Source organism: Nerophis ophidion, linkage group LG25 (genome assembly GCF_033978795.1).
Source record: "Nerophis ophidion isolate RoL-2023_Sa linkage group LG25, RoL_Noph_v1.0, whole genome shotgun sequence".
NCBI classification, from domain to species: Eukaryota; Metazoa; Chordata; class Actinopteri; order Syngnathiformes; family Syngnathidae; genus Nerophis; species Nerophis ophidion.
Genome location: NC_084635.1, coordinates 18317332 through 18339993, shown reverse-complemented (window position 1 = coordinate 18339993; position 22662 = coordinate 18317332). Strand labels below are relative to the sequence as shown.

Sequence of the window (22662 nt, the reverse complement as noted above, 5' to 3'; positions counted from 1 at the left end):
TAGAAATTATTATAGTGTAAAGATATGTAATTGTACCCAGTACATTCATTTTTAACACATTTATTAAGAAAAGATAACGTACTTTATTTCCACATTATTTCAACACTTTCGGGGGCCACACAAATTGAGTTTGAGTTTGGCCTTGAGTTGGCACCTGTGCTCTATGCTGTTATTTTTATTTATCTCCAGATTTTTTTTTTCAAAACCTTTTTATTCGTCTCAGATTTTAATTTGTACTGCATGCCATATGTAACTTTACCTCGCTGTGGTAAAAATAAATAATTTCAGTTTGCAGCATCATTGTTGGGCACTGAAAGGATTACAGGATATGTTTACTTTCTGTTTAGGTCCTTACATACAGGCCCACTTCAGAGTAAACAATGACGATTGCTATGAAATTGCTAACATATGTTATCAAATTAAAGTTATCATTCATTACATATTTTAAAAAGGTCAGGCAAAACGCCCAAACATGTGATTTCTTATGGTAAAATAGAGGTTTTCACAAATTTGTTTTGTTTTCATCACTGTTCTGGGTAACTCACTCCAATAGTAAAACTGCATTATACAAATGCTTTCTTTACTTTGATGAATGGGCGTATGTTTTGACCAAAGTGTGTCATTTTGCAAATAATCTGGGGATTAAGACAATTTAATGTGGTGTTTGGAAAAGTGTATATATATATATATATAAGTTTTGTCCCTATACCACTATTTCTGGACCGGTACCAAAAGTATTTTGATACTTTTTGGTACTTTTCTAAATAAAGGGGACCACAAAAAATTGCATTATTGGCTTTATTTTATTAAAAAATCTTAGAGTAAGTTAAACATATGTTTTTTATTACAATTGTGTCCCTAAATAGTGAACATACAAGACAACTTGTCTTTTATTAGTAAATAAGCAAACAAAGACTCCTAATTTAGCTGCTGACATATGCAGTAACATATTGTGCCATTTATCATTTTATTATTTTGTCAAAATTATTAAGGACAAGTGGTAAAAATGAATTATTAATCTACTTTTTCATTTACTGTTATCTGTTTACTTTTTCTTTTAACATGTTTCATCTACACCTATGATAACATGTAATAATCACTTATTCTTTTGTTATTTAAATGCTTTACATTAGTTTTGGATGATACCCCAAATTTGGGTATCAATGTTTCCACCCCCATGCTTCACAGTAGGTGTGGTGTTCTTGGGATGCAACTCAGTATTCTTCTTCCTCCAAACACGACGAGTTGAGATTATACCAAAATGGATACATGAATGATAACGCAGAGGATTGGGAGAATGTCATGTGGTCAGATGAAACCAAAATAGAACTTTTTGGTATAAACTCAACTCGTCGTGTTTGGAGGAAGAAGAATACTGAGTTGCATCCCAAGAACACCATACCTACTGTGAAGCATGGGGGTGGAAACATCATGCTTTGGGGCTGTTTTTCTGCTAAGGGGACAGGACGATTGATCCGTGTTAAGGAAAGAATGAATGGAGCCATGTATCGTGAGATTTTGAGCCAAAACCTCTTTCCATCAGTGAGAGCTTTGAATGGTTGACCGAATACTTATTTTCCACCATAATTTACAAATAAATTCCTTAAAATTCCTACAATGTGAATTCCTGGATTTTTTTTCAAATTCTGTCTCTCACAGTTGAAGTGTACCTATGATGAAAATGCGATGAGGTGGCGACTTGTCCAGGGTGTTCCCCGCCTTCCGCCCGATTGTAGCTGAGATAGTCTCCAGTGCCACCCGTTACTCTAAAGGGAATTAGCGGTAGAAAATGGATGAATGGATAGTTTGTTAACTTTTATCCTGTAAGAAAGCGTATTATTTGTCTAAAACTGAATCAGACAACATGTGGCTTATGAAAAGCAATGTAAGACCATATTTTAAAAAAACAACTTTGCAATGAAAACTCTTGGTTTAAAGAGTCAAATGTGTTTGCTGCTCGATGCAAATTGTATTTTGTGGAATTTGTCACCAGCTATTGAAAAAAAGCAGTATCGACTCGCACAATAAATAACTCACGCAGACTCATCTAATGATCCCGTCCTACTTTGATATGCGTTTGGTGTTTTAAAGCAAAATTCCGTCTGCGTATCGATCTGGAACTATGTGACTGTGGCTTTTATTCACATGAATTGCAAAGTAAGAAATAATAGGACTTGTAGCGCTGAGAGTGGATTGTGTTTTTTATTATAAACACACTGTGTGGCCTTCCACGTTTTCTTTCCCCGGGCTAATTAAAGTGAACTTCAGTCACGTGGGTCGTCATGTTTCATGATTCTGTGACCTTGGATCGAATGCGTGGAGTGAATGTTGACTTGGTGTTGTTGCAGCGTACAAGGCTTTGGAGCCAAAGAGAGGTTTGCATACTCGGCCATGATAGTAACTGTGTTCTGGATTGTTTGTGTGCTCCGTAAACATGCTTTTGTGCGCCACAAGCTTTGTGTATAATGGCTGCCTGTCTTTTGCCTCAACTGCCATGCTAATGATCCATATGCTAATCAGCATCAGGCTGAGCAATTGGCTCCTGCTGCTGGAGCAAAAGGGGGTTTGTTTGATACATGTCGATCCACCGGGATGTGTTTCATCATATTTGCTTGTTGCGTGGTTGCATATAAAGCAGTTGCACAAAAGTCTACAAACTACATACAATATAAAATGTCCATTTAAAGCAGGAGTGTGCAACTTTTTTTCATTGGGGGGCCACATTGCATTAATGCATACTTGCCAACTAGGGGTGTGGGGAAAAAATCGAATCGAATACGTTGTGCGATTCGGAATCGATTCTCATTTTTTTTAAATCTATTTTTATTTTTATTTATTTTTTTTTTTATATATATTTTTTTTAATCAATCTAACAAACCACTGTGCCAATACCATAACAATGCAATCCAATTCCAAAACCAAACCTGACCCAGCAACACTCAGAACTGCAATAAACTTGAGAGGAGACACAAACACGACACCGAACAAACCAAAAGTAGTGAAACAAAAATGTATATTATCAAACACAGTATCAATATTATTTATAATTTCAGCATAGCAGTGATTAAAAATCCCTCATTGACATTATCATTAGACATTTATAAAAATTGAAAAAAGGACCAATAGTGTCACAGTGGCTTACACTTGCATCGCATCTCATAAGCTTGACAACACACTGTGTCCAATGTTTTCACAAAGATAAAATAAATCATATTTTTGGTTTGTTTAAATAGTTAAAACAAATTTACATTATTGCAATCAGTTGATAAAACATTGTCCTTTACATTTATAAAAGCTTTTTTTTTTCCAAATCTACTACTCTGCTTGCATGTCTGCAGACTGGGGTATATTCTGCTGAAATCCTACGTATTGAATGAATACAGAATCGTTTTGAATCAGAAAAATATCGTTTTTGAATTGAGAATCGAATCGAATCAAAAAAATCGATATATTATCGAATCGTGACCCAAGAATTGATATTGAATCGAATCTTGGGACACCCAAAGATTCACAGCCCTATTGCCAACCCTACCAGTTTTCCCAGGACACTCCCGAATTTCAGTGCCCCTCCTGAAAATCTTCCGGGGCAACAATTCTCCCGAATTTCTCCCGATTTCCCACCCGGTCAACAATATTGGGGGCGTAACTTAAAGGCATTGCCTTTAGCGTCCTCTACAACCTGTCGTCACGTCCGCTCGTCCTCCATAAAAACAGCGTGGTCAGTCACATAATGTATGCGGCTTTTACTAACGCATTAGTGAATGTGACGCATACTTGGTCAACAGCCGTACAGGTCACACTGAGGTTGGCCGTATAAACAACTTTAACACTGTTACAAATATGCGCCACACTGTGCGTCACTATATCAGCAACAAACTCTGAGAATTCACTGACAAAGTCCGAATAGGGCCCTGGGGCGGGGGCGGTAGATAACAGCCAGGTATAGAGGAAGCGGTGTGACAGACCTCATAGTAAGCACCTCAAACGATTTATATTTATTTTTTAGGTTAGGACTAAGGTTAAAGTTTTCGTTGTATATCAGTGCGACCCTCTCACCCCTTTTAAGGGGACAGGCAATATGCGCATTTGTATAGTTAGGAGGAGATGCCTCATTTAACGCAAAAGAGTCGTCTGGTTTAAGCCAGGTTTCGCTGAGACCCGCCTGCAGGTCTGGACTGCAGGCGTGCCAGGAAAGTAACCGCACTCTTGTACTATGAAACCACGCTATTGTAACATGTGGCTTGGCATTGTCTTGCTGAAATAAGCAGGGGCGTCCATGATAACGTTGCTTGGATGACAACATACAGTATGTTACTCCAAAACTTGTATGGACCATTCAGCATTAATGGGGCCTTCACAGATGTGTAAGTTACCCATGCCTTGGGCATTAATACACCCCTATACCATTACAGATGCTGGCTTTTGAACTTTGCACCTATAACAATCCGGATGGTTATTTTCGTCTTTGTTCCGGAGGACACCACGTCCACAGTTTCCAAATATAATTTGAAATGTGGACAGACCACAGAACACTTTTCCACTTTGCATCAGTCCATCTTAGATGAGCTCGGGCCCAGCGAAGCCAGCTGCATTCCTTAATGTTGTTGATAAATGGGTTTCTCTTTGCATAGCAGAGTTTTAACTTGCACTTACAGATGTAGCAACCAACTGTAGTTACTGACAGTCGTTTTATGAAGTGTTCCTGAGCCCATGTCGTGATATCCTTTACACACTGATGTCTGTTTTTGATGCAGTACCGCCTGAGGGATCAAAGGTCCGTAATATCATCGCTTACGTCCAGTGATTTCTGGAGATTCTCTGAACCTCTGAACCGTAGATGGTAAAATCCCTAAATTCCTTGCAATAGCTCGTTGAGAAATGTTTTTCTAAAACAGTTTGACAATTTGCTTACAAATTGGTGACCCTCACCCCATCCTTGTTCGTGAATTACTTAGCATTTCATGGAAGCTGCTTTTATACCCAATCATGGCACCCACCCGTTGCCAATTAGCCTGCACACCTGTGGGATGTTCCAAATAAGTGTTTGATGAGCATTTCTTAACTTTATTATTATTTATTGCCCCTTTTCCAAATTCTTAGTCACGTGTTGCTGGCATCAAATTCCAGGTTAATGATTATTTGCAATAAAAATAAAGTTTATGAGTTTGAACATCAAATATCTTGTCTTTGTGGTGCATTCAATTGAATATGGGTTGAAAATGATTTGCAAATAATAGTATTCCGTTTATATTTACATCTAACACAATTTCCCAACTCGTATAGAAACGGGTTATGTATGTATGTATGTGTATATATACGTATGTATGTATGTATGTATGTATGTATGTATGTATGTATATGTATGTACAGTATGTATGTATGTATGTATATATGTAACTATATGTGTATATATATATATGTATGTATGTATGTGTATATATATATATGTATATATGTATGTGTATATATGTATATATATACATAGTAGTTTTATCGTTTTGCAATAATAATATAATAATAATAATGGATTAGATTTATATCGCGCTTTTCTATTGTTATATACTCAAAGCGCTCACAGAGAAGTGGGAACCCATCATTCATTCACACCTAGTGGTAGTAAGCTACATCAGTAGCCACAGCTGCCCTGGGGTAGACTGACGGAAGCGTGGCTGCCAGTTTGCGCCTACGGCCCCTCCGACCACCACCAATCATTCATTCATCATTCATTCACCGGTGTGAGCGGCACCGGGGGCAAAGGGTGAAGTGTCCTGCCCAAGGACACAACGGCAACGACTTTGATGTCCATAGGTGGGAAGCGAACCTGCAACCCTCAGGTATACTTTATATATACTTTGTTGAGATTTTTTTAAAGTGTTTCCAGACTTTAATGACCGTTTTTTTTTATTTTATTAAAAACAAATAGTAACTAGCATCTTCTTTTGGTGTTATTATAGAATGTACTTTTGTTTAGAGACTCTTAACTTCTGTCCCCGATGTGTGATGCATGTCATCTCACGAGCTTCGCGCTGTTGGTCTAGTTGAACTTTTTCTTTTTGAAAGCCACCACTGTCCTTTTAATACAAGCACATTTTGTTGATGGCTTTCCACGGGTATACCTGCAATATATATAAAAATTATGTCCCCATCACAGACATGCTGACAAAACTCCAGACAATGGCGTGGGTTTTGTTTACATTCAATTTCGTAAGCGCAGACATTGGTGATCAAAATCTTTTTTTGGTATATATGTATATATAGCTAATTTTAATGTTTTATGTTTGTGCGGTTTGGATTTAATGTCAGTTTTTCCCATGGTTGTAAACACACCGTCCGTGCATGAAAGGTGATTGGCGGAGAATGAAAAAGTGTTGTTGTGTGTTCGCGGAAGCGTGAAAGTGTTTGTTCGTCAGGTAAAACCTGTTGGAATGATGCCGTTTGTTATCATAAGATTGGTAATAAAAGTTCAAAAGAGTGTCGGACTTTTTGATTTCTTCTTGGGGCTACAATATATTATATTACCTTAATTTGTTTTCAAGTAAAAAAAACAACTTTATTTTCAAGTTGTGGCGGTAATAAAAATGCTGTGGCGGCACGCCACATTCAATTACATTAAGGGGAAACCCTGGCTTCACAAAATTGTATTGTTGTATTTACTTGAGTTACTTGTTATAAATCATTTCCAGTTATATAAGCTATTGTCAAAATATCAGATCAGAGGCCAACAATGTTGATTGGCACATCTCTAATGTAAGATCTGTATTTTGGGCATTTTTCTAAACTTTTGTTTGAGGAACATCATACACAAGCACGAACGACGAGAATCCGTGGGCTGGCCTGAAGAGGACTATTGACAAGAGATGCCCTCTCAATCGGACACATTTGAAACACTTTGGCAAGGAAGAGTGTGCAAACATTGTAAAGTCAAGATGTGCCCTGCTGAGAGACTCTTAGCCAAAATGATTGAATGCTGTAATAAAATCAAAAGAGACTTCTGCAAATTATGAGATTAAAAGGTTGTGCGCGTCACAAAAAACTTGGCTTTTTACCAAAGCTGTATTTGTTACATCCAATATAAATGTAAGATGGCATCTTCTTAATTGTCAATTTACCATCTTTGCACACCCATTCCCTCTCTTAATCCGTAACTCTTTGGTATCAATATCGCCAAAATACTATCAAGGTACAATCCTCATAACAATAAAGGTGAACACATTATCTTCAATCACAGTTGAACTCCGAATAAATCACTGGATATCAACTCTGCCATTTAGGAAACAATCCAAGTTTCTAATCAATATCACCAGCTGTTAGTAACGCAAACCCAATAAAGCAGGGTGTCACTTTTAATCACACAGGGAGCCAAAATTCAAAGCACTTTTTTTGCAGTGGTACAGGATTAATTGATTAATTAATGTGTTTTAGAGTCAATTGATATTTTTTTCAACACTGGTGTGAAGTAAAAATGCATTTTTTTAAATATCTGCTGCGTTTGTGTCCGTTTCTTCCTAGCGGAAGGTTTCTACAAACCCCGTTTCCATATGAGTTGGGAAATTGTGTTAGATGTAAATATAAACGGAATACAATGATTTGCAAATCCTTTTCAACCCATATTCAGTTGAATATGCCACAAAGACAACATATTTGATGTTCAAACTGATAAACATTTTTTTTTTTTTTTGCAAATAATCATTAACTTAAGAATTTGATGCCAGCAACACGTGACAAAGAAGTTGGGAAAGGTGGCAACAAATACTGATAAAGTTGAGAAATGCTCATCAAACACTTATCTGGAACATCCCACAGGTGTGCAGGCTAATTGGGAACAGGTGGGTGCCATGATTGGGTATAAAAACAGCTTCCATGAAATGCTAAGTAATGCACAAACAAGGATGGGGCGAGGGTCACCAATTTGTAAGCAAATTGTCGAACCGTTTAAGAACAACATTTCTCAACGAGCTATTGCAAGCTATTTACCATCTATGGTCCGTAAAATCATCAAAAGGTTCAGAGAATCTGCAGAAATCACTGCACGTAAGCAAAGATATTACGGACCTTTGATCCCTCAGGCGGTACTGCATCAAAAACGGACATCAGTGTGTAAAGGATATCACCACATGGGCTCAGAAACACTTCATAAAACCACTGTCAGTAACTACAGTTGGTCGCTACATCTGTAAGTGCAAGTTAAAACACTGCTATGCAAAGCGAAAGCCATTTATCAACAACACGCAGGAACGCCGCCGGCTTTACTGTGCCCGAGCTCATCTAAGATGGACTGATGCAAAGTGGAAAAGTGTTCTGTGGTCTGACGAGTCCACATTTCAAATTATATTCGGAAACCGTGGACGTCGTGTCCTCCAAAACAAAGAGAAAAACAACCATCCGGATTTTTATAGGCGCAAAGTTCAAAAGCCAGCATCTGTGATGGTATGGGGGTGCATTAGTGCCCAAGGCATGGGTAACTTACACATCTGTGAAGGCACCATTAATGCTGAATGGTCTATACAGGTTTTTGAGCAACATATGTTGTCATCCAAGCAACGTTATCGTGGACGCCCCTGCTTATTTCAGCAAAACAATGCCAAGGCTTGTGTTACAACAGCGTGGCTTCATAGTAAAAGAGTGGGGGTACTTTCCTGGCCCGCCTGCAGTCCAGACCTGTCTCCCATCGAAAATGTGTGGCCCATTATGAAACCTAAAATACGACAACAAGACTGTTGAACGACTGAAGCTCTACATAAAACAAGAATGGGAAAGAATTCCACTTTCAAAGCTTCAACAATTAGTTTCCTCAGTTCCCAAACGTTTATGGAGTGTTGTTAAAAGAAAAGGTGATGTAACACAGTGGTGAACAGGGCCTTTCCCAACTACTTTGGCACATGTTGCAGCCATGAAATTCTAAGTTAATTATTATTTGCAAAAAAAAAATAAAGTTTATGAGTTTGAACATCAAATATCTTGTCTTTCTAGTGCATTCAATTCAATATGGGTTGAAAAGGATTTTCAAATCATTGTATTCCGTTTATATCTACATCTAACACAATTTCCCAACTCATATGGAAACGGGGTTTGTATTTTCAGACAGTCGGAGAATTCATAAATGTGTCGTGACTGGTGAACGGTCGTGATGTGCGATACCACTCATTTGGTTTCCGATCTGACACCAGGCAAATATACTTAATGTGTCAGCTAAATGACGGGCAGCACGGTGGGACAGGGGTTAGTGCATGTGCCTCACAATACAAAGGTCCTGAGTTCAATCCCAGGGTCGGGATCTTTCTGTGTGGGATTTGTATGTTCTCCCCGTGACTGCGTGGGTTCCTTGCGATGAGGTGACGACTTGTCCAGGGTGCATCCTGCCTTCTGCCCGAATGCAGCTGAAATAGACTCCAGCACCCCCCGCGACCCCAAAAGGGACAAGCGGTAGAAAATGGATGGACTGTACAGATACATTTATTGCACTTTTGCAAATGCATCCACGTTTATGGATGTATGTTATATTGTCTTTGTATTCCGGCGAGTTAATTAATTTTTGAGGGGAATTCAGGGGATTATTATGATGCGTTCAAGAGTCTTATTGCTTGAGGGAAGAAGCTATTACAGAACCTGGAGGTTCTGCTTCTGAGGCTGTGGAACCTCTTTCTAGAGTCGAGCATTGAAAACAGTCCTTGGTGGGGGTGGGAGGAGTCGCTGCAGATCAGATTTGCAATCTCCTTGATAGGAGGAAGAGGAGTCCTGATGATCTTTTCCGCCGTCCTCACCACTCTCTGGAGAGACTTCCAATCTGATTCTGCCACACATTTTGGTATCAGTCCGATGCCAAGTCGTTACAGGATCATACATTGGTCATATTCAAAGTCCTCTTGTGTCCAGGGACATATTTCCTGAGTTTATAAACATAATATGCATTTTTAAAAAACAAGAAAAGATCCTTTGATACAAAAAAAATATCGATGTAATCATAGTCGTATCGACTAGATACGGTCCTGTACTTGGTATCATTACAGTGGATGTTAGGTGTAGATCCACACATGGCGTTTGTTTACATTGTGACGCCGGTGAGTTACAATGTGTAGTGAAACATGTTTAGCTATTATTCTCCTGCAGGGATGATACTTGTAAGAAACTTACTTTATTTGTTGCCATGGAGACAAGGATTAGATATTTAGAAGTGGCTAAAACACTGCCGACTGGGGCTGGACTTCAGCCGCTAGCTATTTAGCCATGTCTTAAAGCACCTCTTCCTGAGAGCATTCCAGTGTTATAACTTCACCTTTATAGTTAGTTTTTAAGCCAAAATGCGTCTGTTCTCCCTTTTCTGTCCAAACGCTGTGTCTGCTTGTAAGGACTATGAGTGTGTGCACTGCGGAACATGCTTGTTGCTCGTAAACCAGCAATGACACGACGTGACAACGACAGGGACTCAGGGTAGGGCTGACCGGTACTTTTCAGAGGCGGTATAGTACCGAAAATGATTCACACTCACATTCGCACACTAAATTGGCCCTAGTGTGCGAATGTGAGTGTGAGTGTTGTCTGTCTATATGTGTTGGCCCTGCGATGGGGTGGCGACTTGTCCAGGGTGTACCCCGCCTTCCGCCCGATTGTAGCTGAGATAGGCGCTAGCGCCCCCCGCGACCCCGAAAGGGAATAAGCGGTAGAAAATGGATGGATGGATGGATGGATGGTATCGCGTTATTATACTAATATGGTTTGTGACAGGCTCATCAAGCCGTCGTGCGGGTTCCAAGGACCGTCAAGGAAGGACGTAGCGGCGGCACGTTTAGACTTCTTTATTTTTAAATAAAGACTGCTTTTCAGCTGCTCCGTCTGCGGCTTCGCTCTTCCGCTTGTCTTACTGCTTCGGGCGTCGTCGCCTTTCTCGCGCTCTTAGTCTCTCTCTCTCAGCGTCAGCTTCCCTCTGGCTCCTTCTCGTCTCCCCGCCTCTCTCCCTGACTTAATCGTCCCCAGGCGCGCGATCCATGCACCTGAATATGATTGCGGCGTCGCTCCCTGCACGCCCCGCCTCGCCGCTCGCACGCCGTCCACGCCTCCTCGCCGCCATCTTGGGCTGAGCTACGGTGTGCCTTGCCTCGCTGTCGGACTGCCGGCCACGCCTCCTTGCCGCCATCTATGGCCGGGCTACGGTGTGCCCTGCCTCGCTGTCGGACTGCCGGCCACGCCTCCTCGTCGCCATCTTGGGCTGGGCTACGGTGTGCCCTGCCTCGCTGTCGGACTGCCGGCTCCGCCTCTCCACACGGGTATACTGTACAACACTACACTGGCGTTTGACGTGATCACTGCCTGTGCAATGTGCATTACCTTCTGGTTGTCAAAACAAACATTGTGACTAATTTTCATTAATTCATGTTAAAGCAATATTTTTTAAATTGATCACATGCTTTAACGCGGTAACTTTGACATCCCTAATAATTACTAACATTACTCACACATCTCCACTGTTATGCTGGCTCTTGTGTTCAAGTTATTTATTGTCTGGAGAGGTGTTTTTTTTTTCAGTTCAATTCTATCTGCCACCGAGCTGCTGGCAAAGATCATTCCCACAATGTCATATTTCTAAACGCAAGGCGAACACTGTTATCGCTAACAGTCAGTTGTGTGACAAGCATGATGGCAGCAGGGCTCATGAGAATACTTCCGAGGGATGCATGGCCTCACTCACTCTTAGTTTATCTCATGTGGCATCCTTTATTCATTTTGAAATGGCATTTTTCTGCATTCTCTTTAAAATTCTCCCTCCTGTTTTTCCCAATCCGATCTTGTTTGCTATTTCCTCCCACCTTCTTTCAACGTTTTACCTTTTTTCCGCCTTCCTCCACTCTCCTGAAGATGTTATCCATCCATCCATTTTCTACCGCTTATTCCCTTTTGGGGTCGCGGGGGGCACTGGCGCCTATCTCAGCTACAATCGGGCGGAAGGCGGGGTACACCCTGGACAAGTCGCCACCTCATCGCAGGGCCAACACACACTAGGGCCAATGTAGTGTTGCCAATCAACCTATCCCCAGGTGCATGTCTTTGGAAGTGGGAGGAAGCCGGAGTACCCGGAGGGAACCCACGCTTTCACAGGGAGAACATGCAAACTCCACACGGAAAGATCCCAAGCCTGGATTTGAACCCAGGACTGCAGGACCTTCGTATTGTGAGGCAGACACACTAACCCCTCTGCCACCGTGAAGCCCCTGAAGATGTTATGATTGGGTTTAATGATACATGAGCTGCATTGAATCGTAGGCTCCTGACTTCTAGAAACCTATTACGCCTTGGAAGCTAAGATTTCCCCCAATGTTTACCCTCCTTCGACGACGTATCAGGGTCCATGTTGCCTCCACAGATACTGCTGTGCAGATGTCTCTTGATGAATATCAGTGGGATGACACACCGGCAAAAATATGTACTGATCCAGAATCCTGTGCATACTGAGGCAGATTCATGTCATAGTATCATACTATTCAAATTTGTGGAAATACTAAAAGAAAAGTATTCACAATAATTATCCATCCATCCATCCATCCATCTTCTTCCGCTTATCCGAGGTCGGGTCGCGGGGGCAGCAGCCTAAGCAGGGAAACCCAGACTTCCCTCTCCCCAGCCACTTCGTCTAGCTCTTCCCGGTGGATCCCGAGGCGTTCCCAGGCCAGCCGGGAGACATAGTCTTCCCAACATGTCCTGGGTCTTCCCCGTGGCCTCCTACCGGTTGGACGTGCCCTAAACACCTCCCTCGGGAGGGGTTCGGGTGGCATCCTGACCAGATGCCCAAACCACTTCATCTGGCTCCTCTCGATGTGGAGGAGCAGCGGCTTTACTTTGAGTTCCTCCCGGATGGCAGAGCTTCTCACCCTATCTCTAAGGGAGAGCCCCGCCACACGGCAGAGGAAACTCATTTTGGCCGCTTGTACCCGTGATCTTATCCTTTCGGTCATGACCCAAAGCTCATGACCATAGGTGAGGATGGGAACGTAGATCGACTGGTAAATTGAGAGCTTTGCCTTCCGGCTCAGCTCCTTCTTCACCACAACGGATCGGTACAACGTCCGCATTACTGAAGACGCCGCACCAATCCGCCTGTCGATCTCACGATCCACTCTTCCCCCACTCGTGAACAAGACTCCTAGGTACTTGAACTCCTCCACTTGGGGCAGGGTCTCCTCCCCAACCCGGTGCTTTAAATGAATTAGTTTCCAATAATATTTTACATACATTTTTGACCTTATGTAATCGCTGAATAGATTGGTTCCGGATGGATGCAATATTTATTTCTTGTAGGCCAGAGTGTTGGATGCAAAAAAACTAATAAGTCCAAACAGGTAACAAAGGGCGATGGGGCAAAAGTGCACACCATGGATATTGAAGGCCTACTAAAACCTACTACTACCCACATCGCAGTCTGATAGTTTATATATCAATGATGAAATATTAACATTGCAACACATGCCAATACGGCCTTTTTAGTTTACTAAATTACAATTTTAAATTTCCCAGTAGTTTCTTCTTGAAAACGTCGCGTAATGATGATGCGTACGCGTGACATCACGGGCTGTTAGGAAATATGAGTGCTGCACTCACACACAGCTAAAAGTCATCTGCTTTAACGGCATAATTACACAGTATTTTGGAGATCTGTGTTGCTGAATCTTTTGCAATTTGTTCAATTAATATTGAAGAAGTCAAAGTAGAAAGATGGAGTTGGGAAGCTTTAGCCTTTAGCCACACAAACCCACGGTGATTCCCTGTTTAAAATTCCCGGAGGTGAAACTTTACTATGGATCACAGCGGTCAAACGAACATGGATCCCGACCGACTGTCAACCAACAGGTTTCGGTAAAAAAATTCTGGCAAAAAGTCACTTCTTACCGGAGATCAGTGGAGCTTGCCCCGTCCATAAAGCTGCCGTCGACTTCGCTGAGACATTGGCGTCAAGACACCCGTGGACACACACCTCCGACTATCAGGTACTGTTAAACTCACTAAAACACTAGCAACACAATAGAAAGATAAGGGATTTCCCAGAATTGTCCAAGTAAATGTGTCTAAAAACATCTGAATCCGTTTTTATTTTTATTTATTTATTTATTTATTTTTCTAGTCCGTCGCTATCAATATCCTCAAACACAAATCTTTCATCCTCGCTCAAATTAATGGGGAAATTGTCGTTTTTTCGGTCCGAATAGCTCTTTTTGTTGGAGGCTCCCATTAAAAACAATGTGAATATGTGAGGAGCCATCAAACATGTGACGTCATCGTCTGCGACTTCCGGTAAAGGCAGGGCTTTTCTGTTAGTTACCGAAAGTTGCCAACTTTATTGTGGATGTTCTCTACTAATTATTTTCAGCAAAAATATGGCAATATCGCGAAATTATCAAGTATGACACATAGAATGGACCTGATATCCCTGTTTAAATAAGAAAATCTCATTTCAGTAGGCCTTTAACCAAAACAGTTTCTTCAGTGGTCGGCGGAGAAAAAGCCAGGACGCACTAAGCTCAGAAAAAGTCCTCTAAAAAAAAGGTGGCGAGGAAACAAAACACAACGAGGTCAAGAATAACAGGATTTAAGAAAAGGGCAAAGTACCAGGTCGGATGAATCAAAGCAGGCACATGTACGTGCGGGGTTCAGGAAACAATAACCGGCAAGGTCAAGCTGAGAGTGACGAACCTAAATACCGGTGAGCTAATTGTAAGCAGGTGCGCCACAAGGTCCGCCCCTCGCCGAGGACGAATCACTAAAAAACAGACGCAGACAAGGAGAAGGCAGGAACAAACCAAAAAAACACAACACAGAGGTCCTTAGTAAGAAGACTTGTCCAGAGCCAAACATGATGGTCTTTCTTCACGGCTCCACAAATATTCATAGATCATTTTTGACAAATTTTAGCAATATAACCAGTAACCACTATTGTTTTTTCTACTGTGGGCCCCTAAACTCATGAAGACTACCTACTGTAAGTGGGTTTAGTGCCATTTATACAGTAAACATACAATATATGTCATCATTTGTATTGGGAAGTCAAGGATATTTTCTGGAAAATAAAACCATCGAAAATAATGCTTTATTTTGATCTAACATGAGAGCATGACGACATTACAGTTGGCTACTCTGTTAGGTGCCGTTCAAATACAAGATAAAAAATAAATAACATGCTAAAAACAAATACATAATACTAGTATGAACAGCAGTGGAAGAGTGAAAAAGGCTGTAAGCTATTTGGACAGATTCAATATCCCAGTGGCCCACGGGTAAAAGCTGTTGGGTGGTCAGGTGGGGGGGTTCAGGTTTGATGTAGCGGGGGTGTACATTGTAGCGTCCCGGAAGAGTTAGTGCTGCAAGGGGTTCTGGATATTTGTTCTGTTGTGTTACTACGCAGATGTTCTCCCGAAATGTCATTCTTGTTTGGTGTGGGTTCACAGCGTGGCGCATATTTGTAACATTGTTAACGTTTTTATACGGCCACCCTCAGTGTGACCTGTATGGCCTTTGACCAAGTATGGCTGGCGCTCACTTGTGTGTGTGAAAAGCCGTAGATATTATGTGATTGGGCCGGCACGCAAAGGCAGTGCCTTTTACGGTTTATTGTACTTCTCCCTATGTCCGTGTACCACTCTGTACAGTGGCGTTTTTAAAATGTCATAAATGTAACTTTTTGAAACCGATACCATTAATTTACGATATTACATTTTAAAGCAGTAATCGGCCGATAATATTGGCAGTCCGATATTATCGGACATCTGTATTCAAAATCATAGAAAAAAAGATGTGTATTTGAATGGCTAGTCGATAAAAAAACGCTATATAAATCTAATCCATTACTATTATTATTACAATTGAATAACACTAGTTCATAATATGTATCTTTTTTTTCAATTGAAATACAATGTAGTACAAATGTATGTGAACTTAAACAACCCAATTAAGTAAATATTTTTCATTTAGCAACTATAGTACACAAACTGATTAGTGAACCAATAACAGGTTTTCCCCTCCATCCAAAAATGTCTGTGCAGGGATCAGGGATAGTTTTCAAGAACCAATGATCTTCAACTTAAACCTTGTGATCTTCCAGCGCTTAGCACATTTCACTCCAGAATCCCTAAGTAAGCTTTTGATTTGATTCCCTCGATACCTTCAAACCCCCGAGTAATTGGGGAGGCAAGGCAGCCACACAATGAATGTCCCTTTTATACATCTCTGATGCTATTGCAAAAAATATTTTTATGTTTACGCTCTATAGAGCATCCATCCATACATCCATCCATTTCCTACCCCTTGTTCATTTTGGCATTTACCCCCCAAAAATATATATATTTTTTCTAGTCTCCCTTTGGCAAAAGATCAGTTGTGTCAGAGTTAGTTTGTGACGAACCCCAAGATGCAGAGAAGGGGGCAGGCATTTTGCAGGTAAACATGTTTTAATCAAAATACTAGAACAAGAACAAAAAAGGTACAACATAGAGCGCACGAGGTGGATAACAAAACTAAAAGAGCTAACATGGGAGCTAGAAAACAAAAGGAGCTTAGCATGAAAGCTAGCAAAAACAAAAGGGCCTAGCGCGGAAGCTAGCGGGTAGCGGGCAGGAAAACAGAAGTCGTTACTTGTAGGATGACAACAAAACGAAAGCAGGGAACAAAAGACAGTAAGCTACAAACAGATATCGAAATATAACTTACCGCTACGCTGCAATGACACGACATGAAACGACTGGAGCGACAATACGGAAGTGACTTCGACAATAATCCAGCACTGACTGGATTGGAAGACATGTTTAAATAGGAGCGGGCTGATTGACACCAGGTGTGGCCAGGTGCCAATCAGCCGCAACTGAGGGGACACAGCACTCAGGGAGAAAGACAGGAAACAGACAAAATTGACAGGAACTAAAGACAGGAAATACTACACACACACAAGAGAAACTAAAACACAAACAAACTGTCAGGGGCAAGCCTGACAAGTTGTGCTTATGAATATCTTTCTGAAGATATTGTACATGATTTACTTAAATCAACAGGTACGAAAAAAGATGATCCAAATAAGTTTATTCCCAACTTAATATTAAATAAAGTGGTTATGAGTTGAATGCTGTAGGGTTTAATAAAATAATAAAATACATACTGGGGAAAATCCCCTCCTGAGTTCTGGAGTGTTTCATATTTAGTTTGGTCACTGCTACACTACTGTTGTAGTAATATGTGTATGATTTTGACATATCAACATTTTTACAGAACTGATTTATACACATTTCTGAACACATGTTTAAGTTTGTAAACAGTATGCTAAATATGTATGTATTTAATTATTTGTGTCACAATTGGTTTGAGACAAACCCCAAGATGCAGAGATGGAGGCAGGTATTGGATAGGAAAACATGATTTAATATAAATACTAAAACAAGAACAAACCAAAGGGGTACAACAAAAAGAGCGCATGAGGCGGATAACAAACAAAGAGACCTAGCTTGGAAACTAGAAAATAAACGGAGCTTAGTATGGAAGCTAGCAAAAACAAAAAAGCCTAGCGTGGAAGCTAGCAGGTATCGAGCAGGAAACAAAAGTTGTACATGTAATATGAAAACAAACTTGGAAGCAGGGAAAAAAAAGCAGTAAGCTACAAACCGCAATCAAATATAGCTTACCCCAACGCTGTATTGACAAGACATGAAACCACACAACACGAGAGGTAGCAATGACAAGAGCGACAATAATCCAGCCCTCGACTGGAGGACAAAAGCAGGTAGAAATAGGAACAGGCTGATTGACACCAGGTGTGGCCAGGTGCCAATCAGCCGCATCTGAAGGGAAACAGCGCACAGGGAAAAAAACTAGGAAACAGACAAAATAAGAGCGCTTAAAAACTTTTAGGGACCGCTTGTCCATCCATCCATCCGTTTCCTACCGCTTGTCCCAAAAAGGGACAAGCGGTAGGAAACGGATGGATAGATGGAAAACAATAAAGAAGCGACATGAAACTCCGGAATTATCAGTGAAAACATAGGCAGTGATGCAGCAAACCCCAAAGTCTAAGTGGGGGTGTGGGGGCTCCTGACGTCCCGCCGGTACAAGCTTGATACTGTCTGTACTAGAGAGGGGAGAGGGGTTCCAGCCATAGTCCTGGAATTGTAGGCTGGAGTAGTCCCAACCACCAAGTCAGAACGGTAAAAATAAATGGACTCTTGCTGAAACTGGAAGCAGTTATCTAATCTCAGGCTGCCTCGCCGGAAAAGCAAGGGCTGGTGGATTGAGGAACGTTGCAACAGTAGCAGTAACATAAGCACCCCAATGAAAATAATTAATAGTCTATGGAAGTAATGCAGAGACTATAAACAAAAAAATAAATCTCTGAAACTCAGGTATCATCATGGAAAACATGCACAACGATCCAGCAAAAGCCAAAGTCCAAGGGGAGGCTGCAGCTGTCCCGACAGTACTGGAGGCTATCAGAACCGGGGATGGGAGCAGCACCACTCTTCAAACTGGAGGCCGGAGTAGTCCCGACTGACCCGTTCTGAACCGGAGAGAGAGATGGACCAGGCTTTCATGCAGGAAATTGGAAGCATCTTTGGCGTCCAAACAGGAAAGACCAACGGCTGTTCATGCGAAATTGCAAAACCGTAACAAAAGCACAGCAAGGAGAAGAAATAAATGGAAGTAACGAGTCACAAATACCATCAAACACAAAAAAAAACCCAGGAAACTTGTGTGACATCAGGGAAAACACATGCAATGATCCAGCAAATGCCAAAGTCCAAATACTGTGCCAAAAAAACCTACAAGTAACAAATTAGGACCAGCCTCTTGGGGAAAAAAAATTGAGAACTAAAAACTGCAAAAAAAACAGGAAACTAATGACACAATGTGAATACAAAATACAAAATTAGGAGAGAGCAGGAAACACAAACGCAGAAGTCTAAAACTGTCAAGCAGCGCATGACAGTACCCCCCCTCTCCAAGGAACAGATCTCAGGCGTCTGAAGGTCAATGTCACACAGGATGGGAAGCAGGAAAAATGGCCACGGATCACTAGGCACGGAATGGCAGGACAACCCCTAATCTAGAACCGGTTTCCCAGCAACAATTCGACGACAATCAGTGGAGTTGCTGGCGAAATAGATAACGCCATCATCATCAGGGTAAGGTGACGATGACGAGTAAGTCATGTCTGTTGTCGAAGAGAAGGACTTAAAGCACAGGACTGGTGCTTTGGCAGCTGGCGTGGACTACGACCGTGGTTTAGCCACTTCTGAAGAGGGTGGATGTACAAACCCCGTTTCCATATGAGTTGGGAAATTGTGTTAGATGTAAATATAAACGGAATACAATGATTTGCAAATCATTTCCAACCCATATTCAGTTGAATATGCTACAAAGACAACATGTTTGATGTTCAAACTGATAAACATTTTTTTTTTTTGCAAATAATCATTAACTTTAGAATTTGATGCCAGCAACACGTGACAAAGAAGTTTGGAAAGGTGGCAATAAATACTGATAAATTAGAGAAATGCTCATCAAACACTTATATGGAACATCCAACAGTTGTGCAGGCTAATTGGGAACAGGTGGGTGCCATGATTGGGTATAAAAGAAGCTTTCATGAAATGCTAAGTAATTCACAAACAAGGATGGGGTGAGGGTCACCAATTTGTAAGCAAATTGTCGAACGGTTTTAGAACATTTCTCAACGAGCTATTGCAAGGAATTTAGGGATTTTACCATCCGCGGTCCGTAAAATCATCAAAAAGTTCAGAGAATCTGGAGAAATCAATGCACGTAAGCGATGATATTAAGTACTTTTGAACCCTCAGGCGGTATTGCATCAAAAACGGACATCAGTGTTTAAAGGATATCACCACATGGGCTCAGGAACACTTCATAAAACCACTATCAGTAACTACAGTTGGTCGCTACATCTGTAAGTGCAAGTTAAAACTCTGCTATGCAAAGCCAAACCCATTTATCAACAATATCCTGAAACGCCGCCGGCTTGGCTGGGCCCGAGCTCACCTAAGATGGACTGATGCAAAGTGGAAAAGTGTTCTGTGGTCTGACGAGTCCACATTTCAAATTACATTTGGAAACAGAGGACGTGGTGTCCTCCAGAACAAAGAGGAAAATAACCATTCGGATTGTTATAGGCGCAAAGTTCAAAAGCCAGCATCTGTGATGGTATGGGGGTGTGTTAGTGCCCAAGGCATGGGTAACTTACACATCTGTGAAGGCAGCATTAATACTGAATGGTCCATACAGGTGGGCTTCACGGTGGCAGAAGGGTTAGTGCGTCTGCCTCACAATACGAAGGTCCTGCAGTCCTGGGTTCAAATCCAGGCTCGGGATCTTTCTGTGTGGAGTTTGCATGTTCTTCCCGTGAATGCGTGGGTTCCCTCCGTGTACTCCGGCTTCACTCCCACTTCCAAAGACATGCACCTGGGGATAGGTTGATTGGCAACACTAAATTGGCCCTAGTGTGTGAATGTGAGTGTGAATGTTGTCTGTCTATCTGTGTTGGCCCTGCGATGAAGAGGCGACTTGTCCAGGGTGTACCCCGCCTTCCGCCCGATTGTAGCTGAGATAGGCGCCAGCGCCCTCCGCGACCCCAAAAGGGAATAAGCGGTAGAAAATGGATGGATGGATGGTCCATACAGGTTTTGGAGCAATATATGTTGCCATCCAAGCAATGTTATCAGCTTATATCAGCAAGACAAGTGTTACAACAGCGTGGCTTTGTAAAAAAAGAGTGCGGGTACTTTCTTGGCCCGCTTGCAGACCATCGAAAATGCGTGGCGCATTATGAAGCGTAAAATACGACAGCGGAGACCCCGGACTGTTGAACGACTGAAGCTCTACATAAAACAAGAATGGGAAATAATTCCGCTTTCAAAACTTCAACAATTTTTTTCTTCAGTTTCCAAACGTTTATTGAGTGTTGTTAAAAGAAAAGGTGATGTAACACAGTGGTGAAAATGCCCTTTCCCAACTACTTTGGCACGTGTTGCAGCCATGAAATTCTAAGTTAATATTATTTTCCAAAATAAATACAGTTTATGAGTTTGAACATCAAATATCTTCTCTTTGTAGTGCATTCAACTGAATACGGGTTGAAAAGGATTTGCAAATCATTGTATTCCGTTTATATTTACATCTAACACAAATTCCCAACTCATATCGAAACGTGGTTTGTAGAGGGCGATGTTGGGCGCCTCAGCAGCAGGAGGTTCTCCTCCAAGATTCCAAGGATTCTACAGCCTGTTCATCAGTACCTGAGTGTGGTCTGCCTGAGCTGGAAAACAGTCCTAAAGCAGAACGTTTCCACTGCAGGATCTCAATCTAGTACAGCAATGTGTGTCATCAATGTCCCTTCTTGGTGACTCTAGTACCAGCTTCCTAAAGCTCCGGCATCCCTTCCTTTTCCCTGAATCATCCTTTTCAGTAAATTGTCTACCCTGCCTTCTGTTTCTTCTTTTGACATATTTCACCCTCTACTTTTGCAAACAAGTTCCTTATTATTTTGCTCAGGAGAGTATATTCCTACGCGCCTCAGCACCGACAAGTGTCCATTTGACCAATATACTTCTATGCAGTAAATCATCTGATGTATTGCCCTCACTCTCTCTACAGGGAAAGAGGAATAAACCTGGGGTGGAAGCTGCCAACTCTCCAGAGTCTGTGAGAGGTCGAGGGGAAAATAAAGCCATCAAGTAGGTGACAGGGGAAATCTGTAGATGGGGGCATATGAAAATGATCTATGGTGAGGTATCTCATTCAACAACACTTTCTGAGTAGAAAGCTAATCTTTTAGTGTAAGTTGTGGAAGGGCATGTGCGTATTGTTTTCTTATCTAATGCAAACTGTAGACCAGGGGTTACCAACAAGGTGCCCGCGGGCACCAGGTAGCCCGTAAGGACCAGATGAGTAGCCCACTGGCCTGTTCTAAAAATAGCTCAAATAGCAGCACTTACCAGTAAGCTGCCTCTGTTTTTTAAATTGTATTTATTTACTAGCAAGCTGGTCTCGCTTTGCTCGACATTTTTAATTCTAAAAGAGACAAAACTCAAATAGAACTTGAAAATCCAAGAAAATATTTTAAAGACTTGGTCTTCACTTGTTTAAATACATTCATTTTTTTTTTTTACTTTGCTTCTTATAACTTTCAGAAAGACAATTTTAGAGAATAAACACAACCTTAAAGATGATTTTAGGATTTTTAAACACATATACCTTTTTACCTTTTAAATTCCTTCCTCTTCTTTCCTGACAAAAATAATTTTACTGTAAAGAATAATAAATACATTGTAATTTAATTCTTCATTTTAGCTTCTGTTTTTTCGACGAAGAATATTTGTGAAATATTTCTTCAAACTTGTTACGATTAAAATTGAAAATATATATATTCTGGCAAATCTAGAAAATCTGTAGAATCAAATTTAAATCTTATTACAAAGTCTTTTGAATTTATTTTAAAATTTTTGTTCTGGAAAATCTAAAAGAAATAATGATTTGTCTTTGTTAGAAATATAGCTTGGTCCAATTTGTTATATATTCCAACAAAGTGCAGATGGGATTTAAACCTATTCAAAACATGTCATCAAAATTCTAAAATGAATCTTAATCAGGAAATATTACTAATGATGTTCCATAAGTTATTTTTGAATT

At 41.1% G+C, this 22662-nt stretch overlaps 1 protein-coding gene across 3 annotated transcripts in view; it reads left to right on the top strand.

Moving 5' to 3' along the window:
* syt7b (synaptotagmin VIIb) overlaps positions 1-22662 on the top strand; it is a 390158-nt gene that overhangs the window by 165988 nt on the left and 201508 nt on the right. For all 3 annotated transcript variants that reach the window (XM_061887143.1, XM_061887142.1, XM_061887141.1), the window contains one exon: positions 21628-21707. Coding sequence is in view for 2 of the 3 variants with exons in the window: in XM_061887142.1 (XP_061743126.1) it covers positions 21628-21707 (80 nt within the window). In the remaining variant the exon portion in view is untranslated. The remainder of the gene's footprint in view (positions 1-21627; positions 21708-22662) is intronic.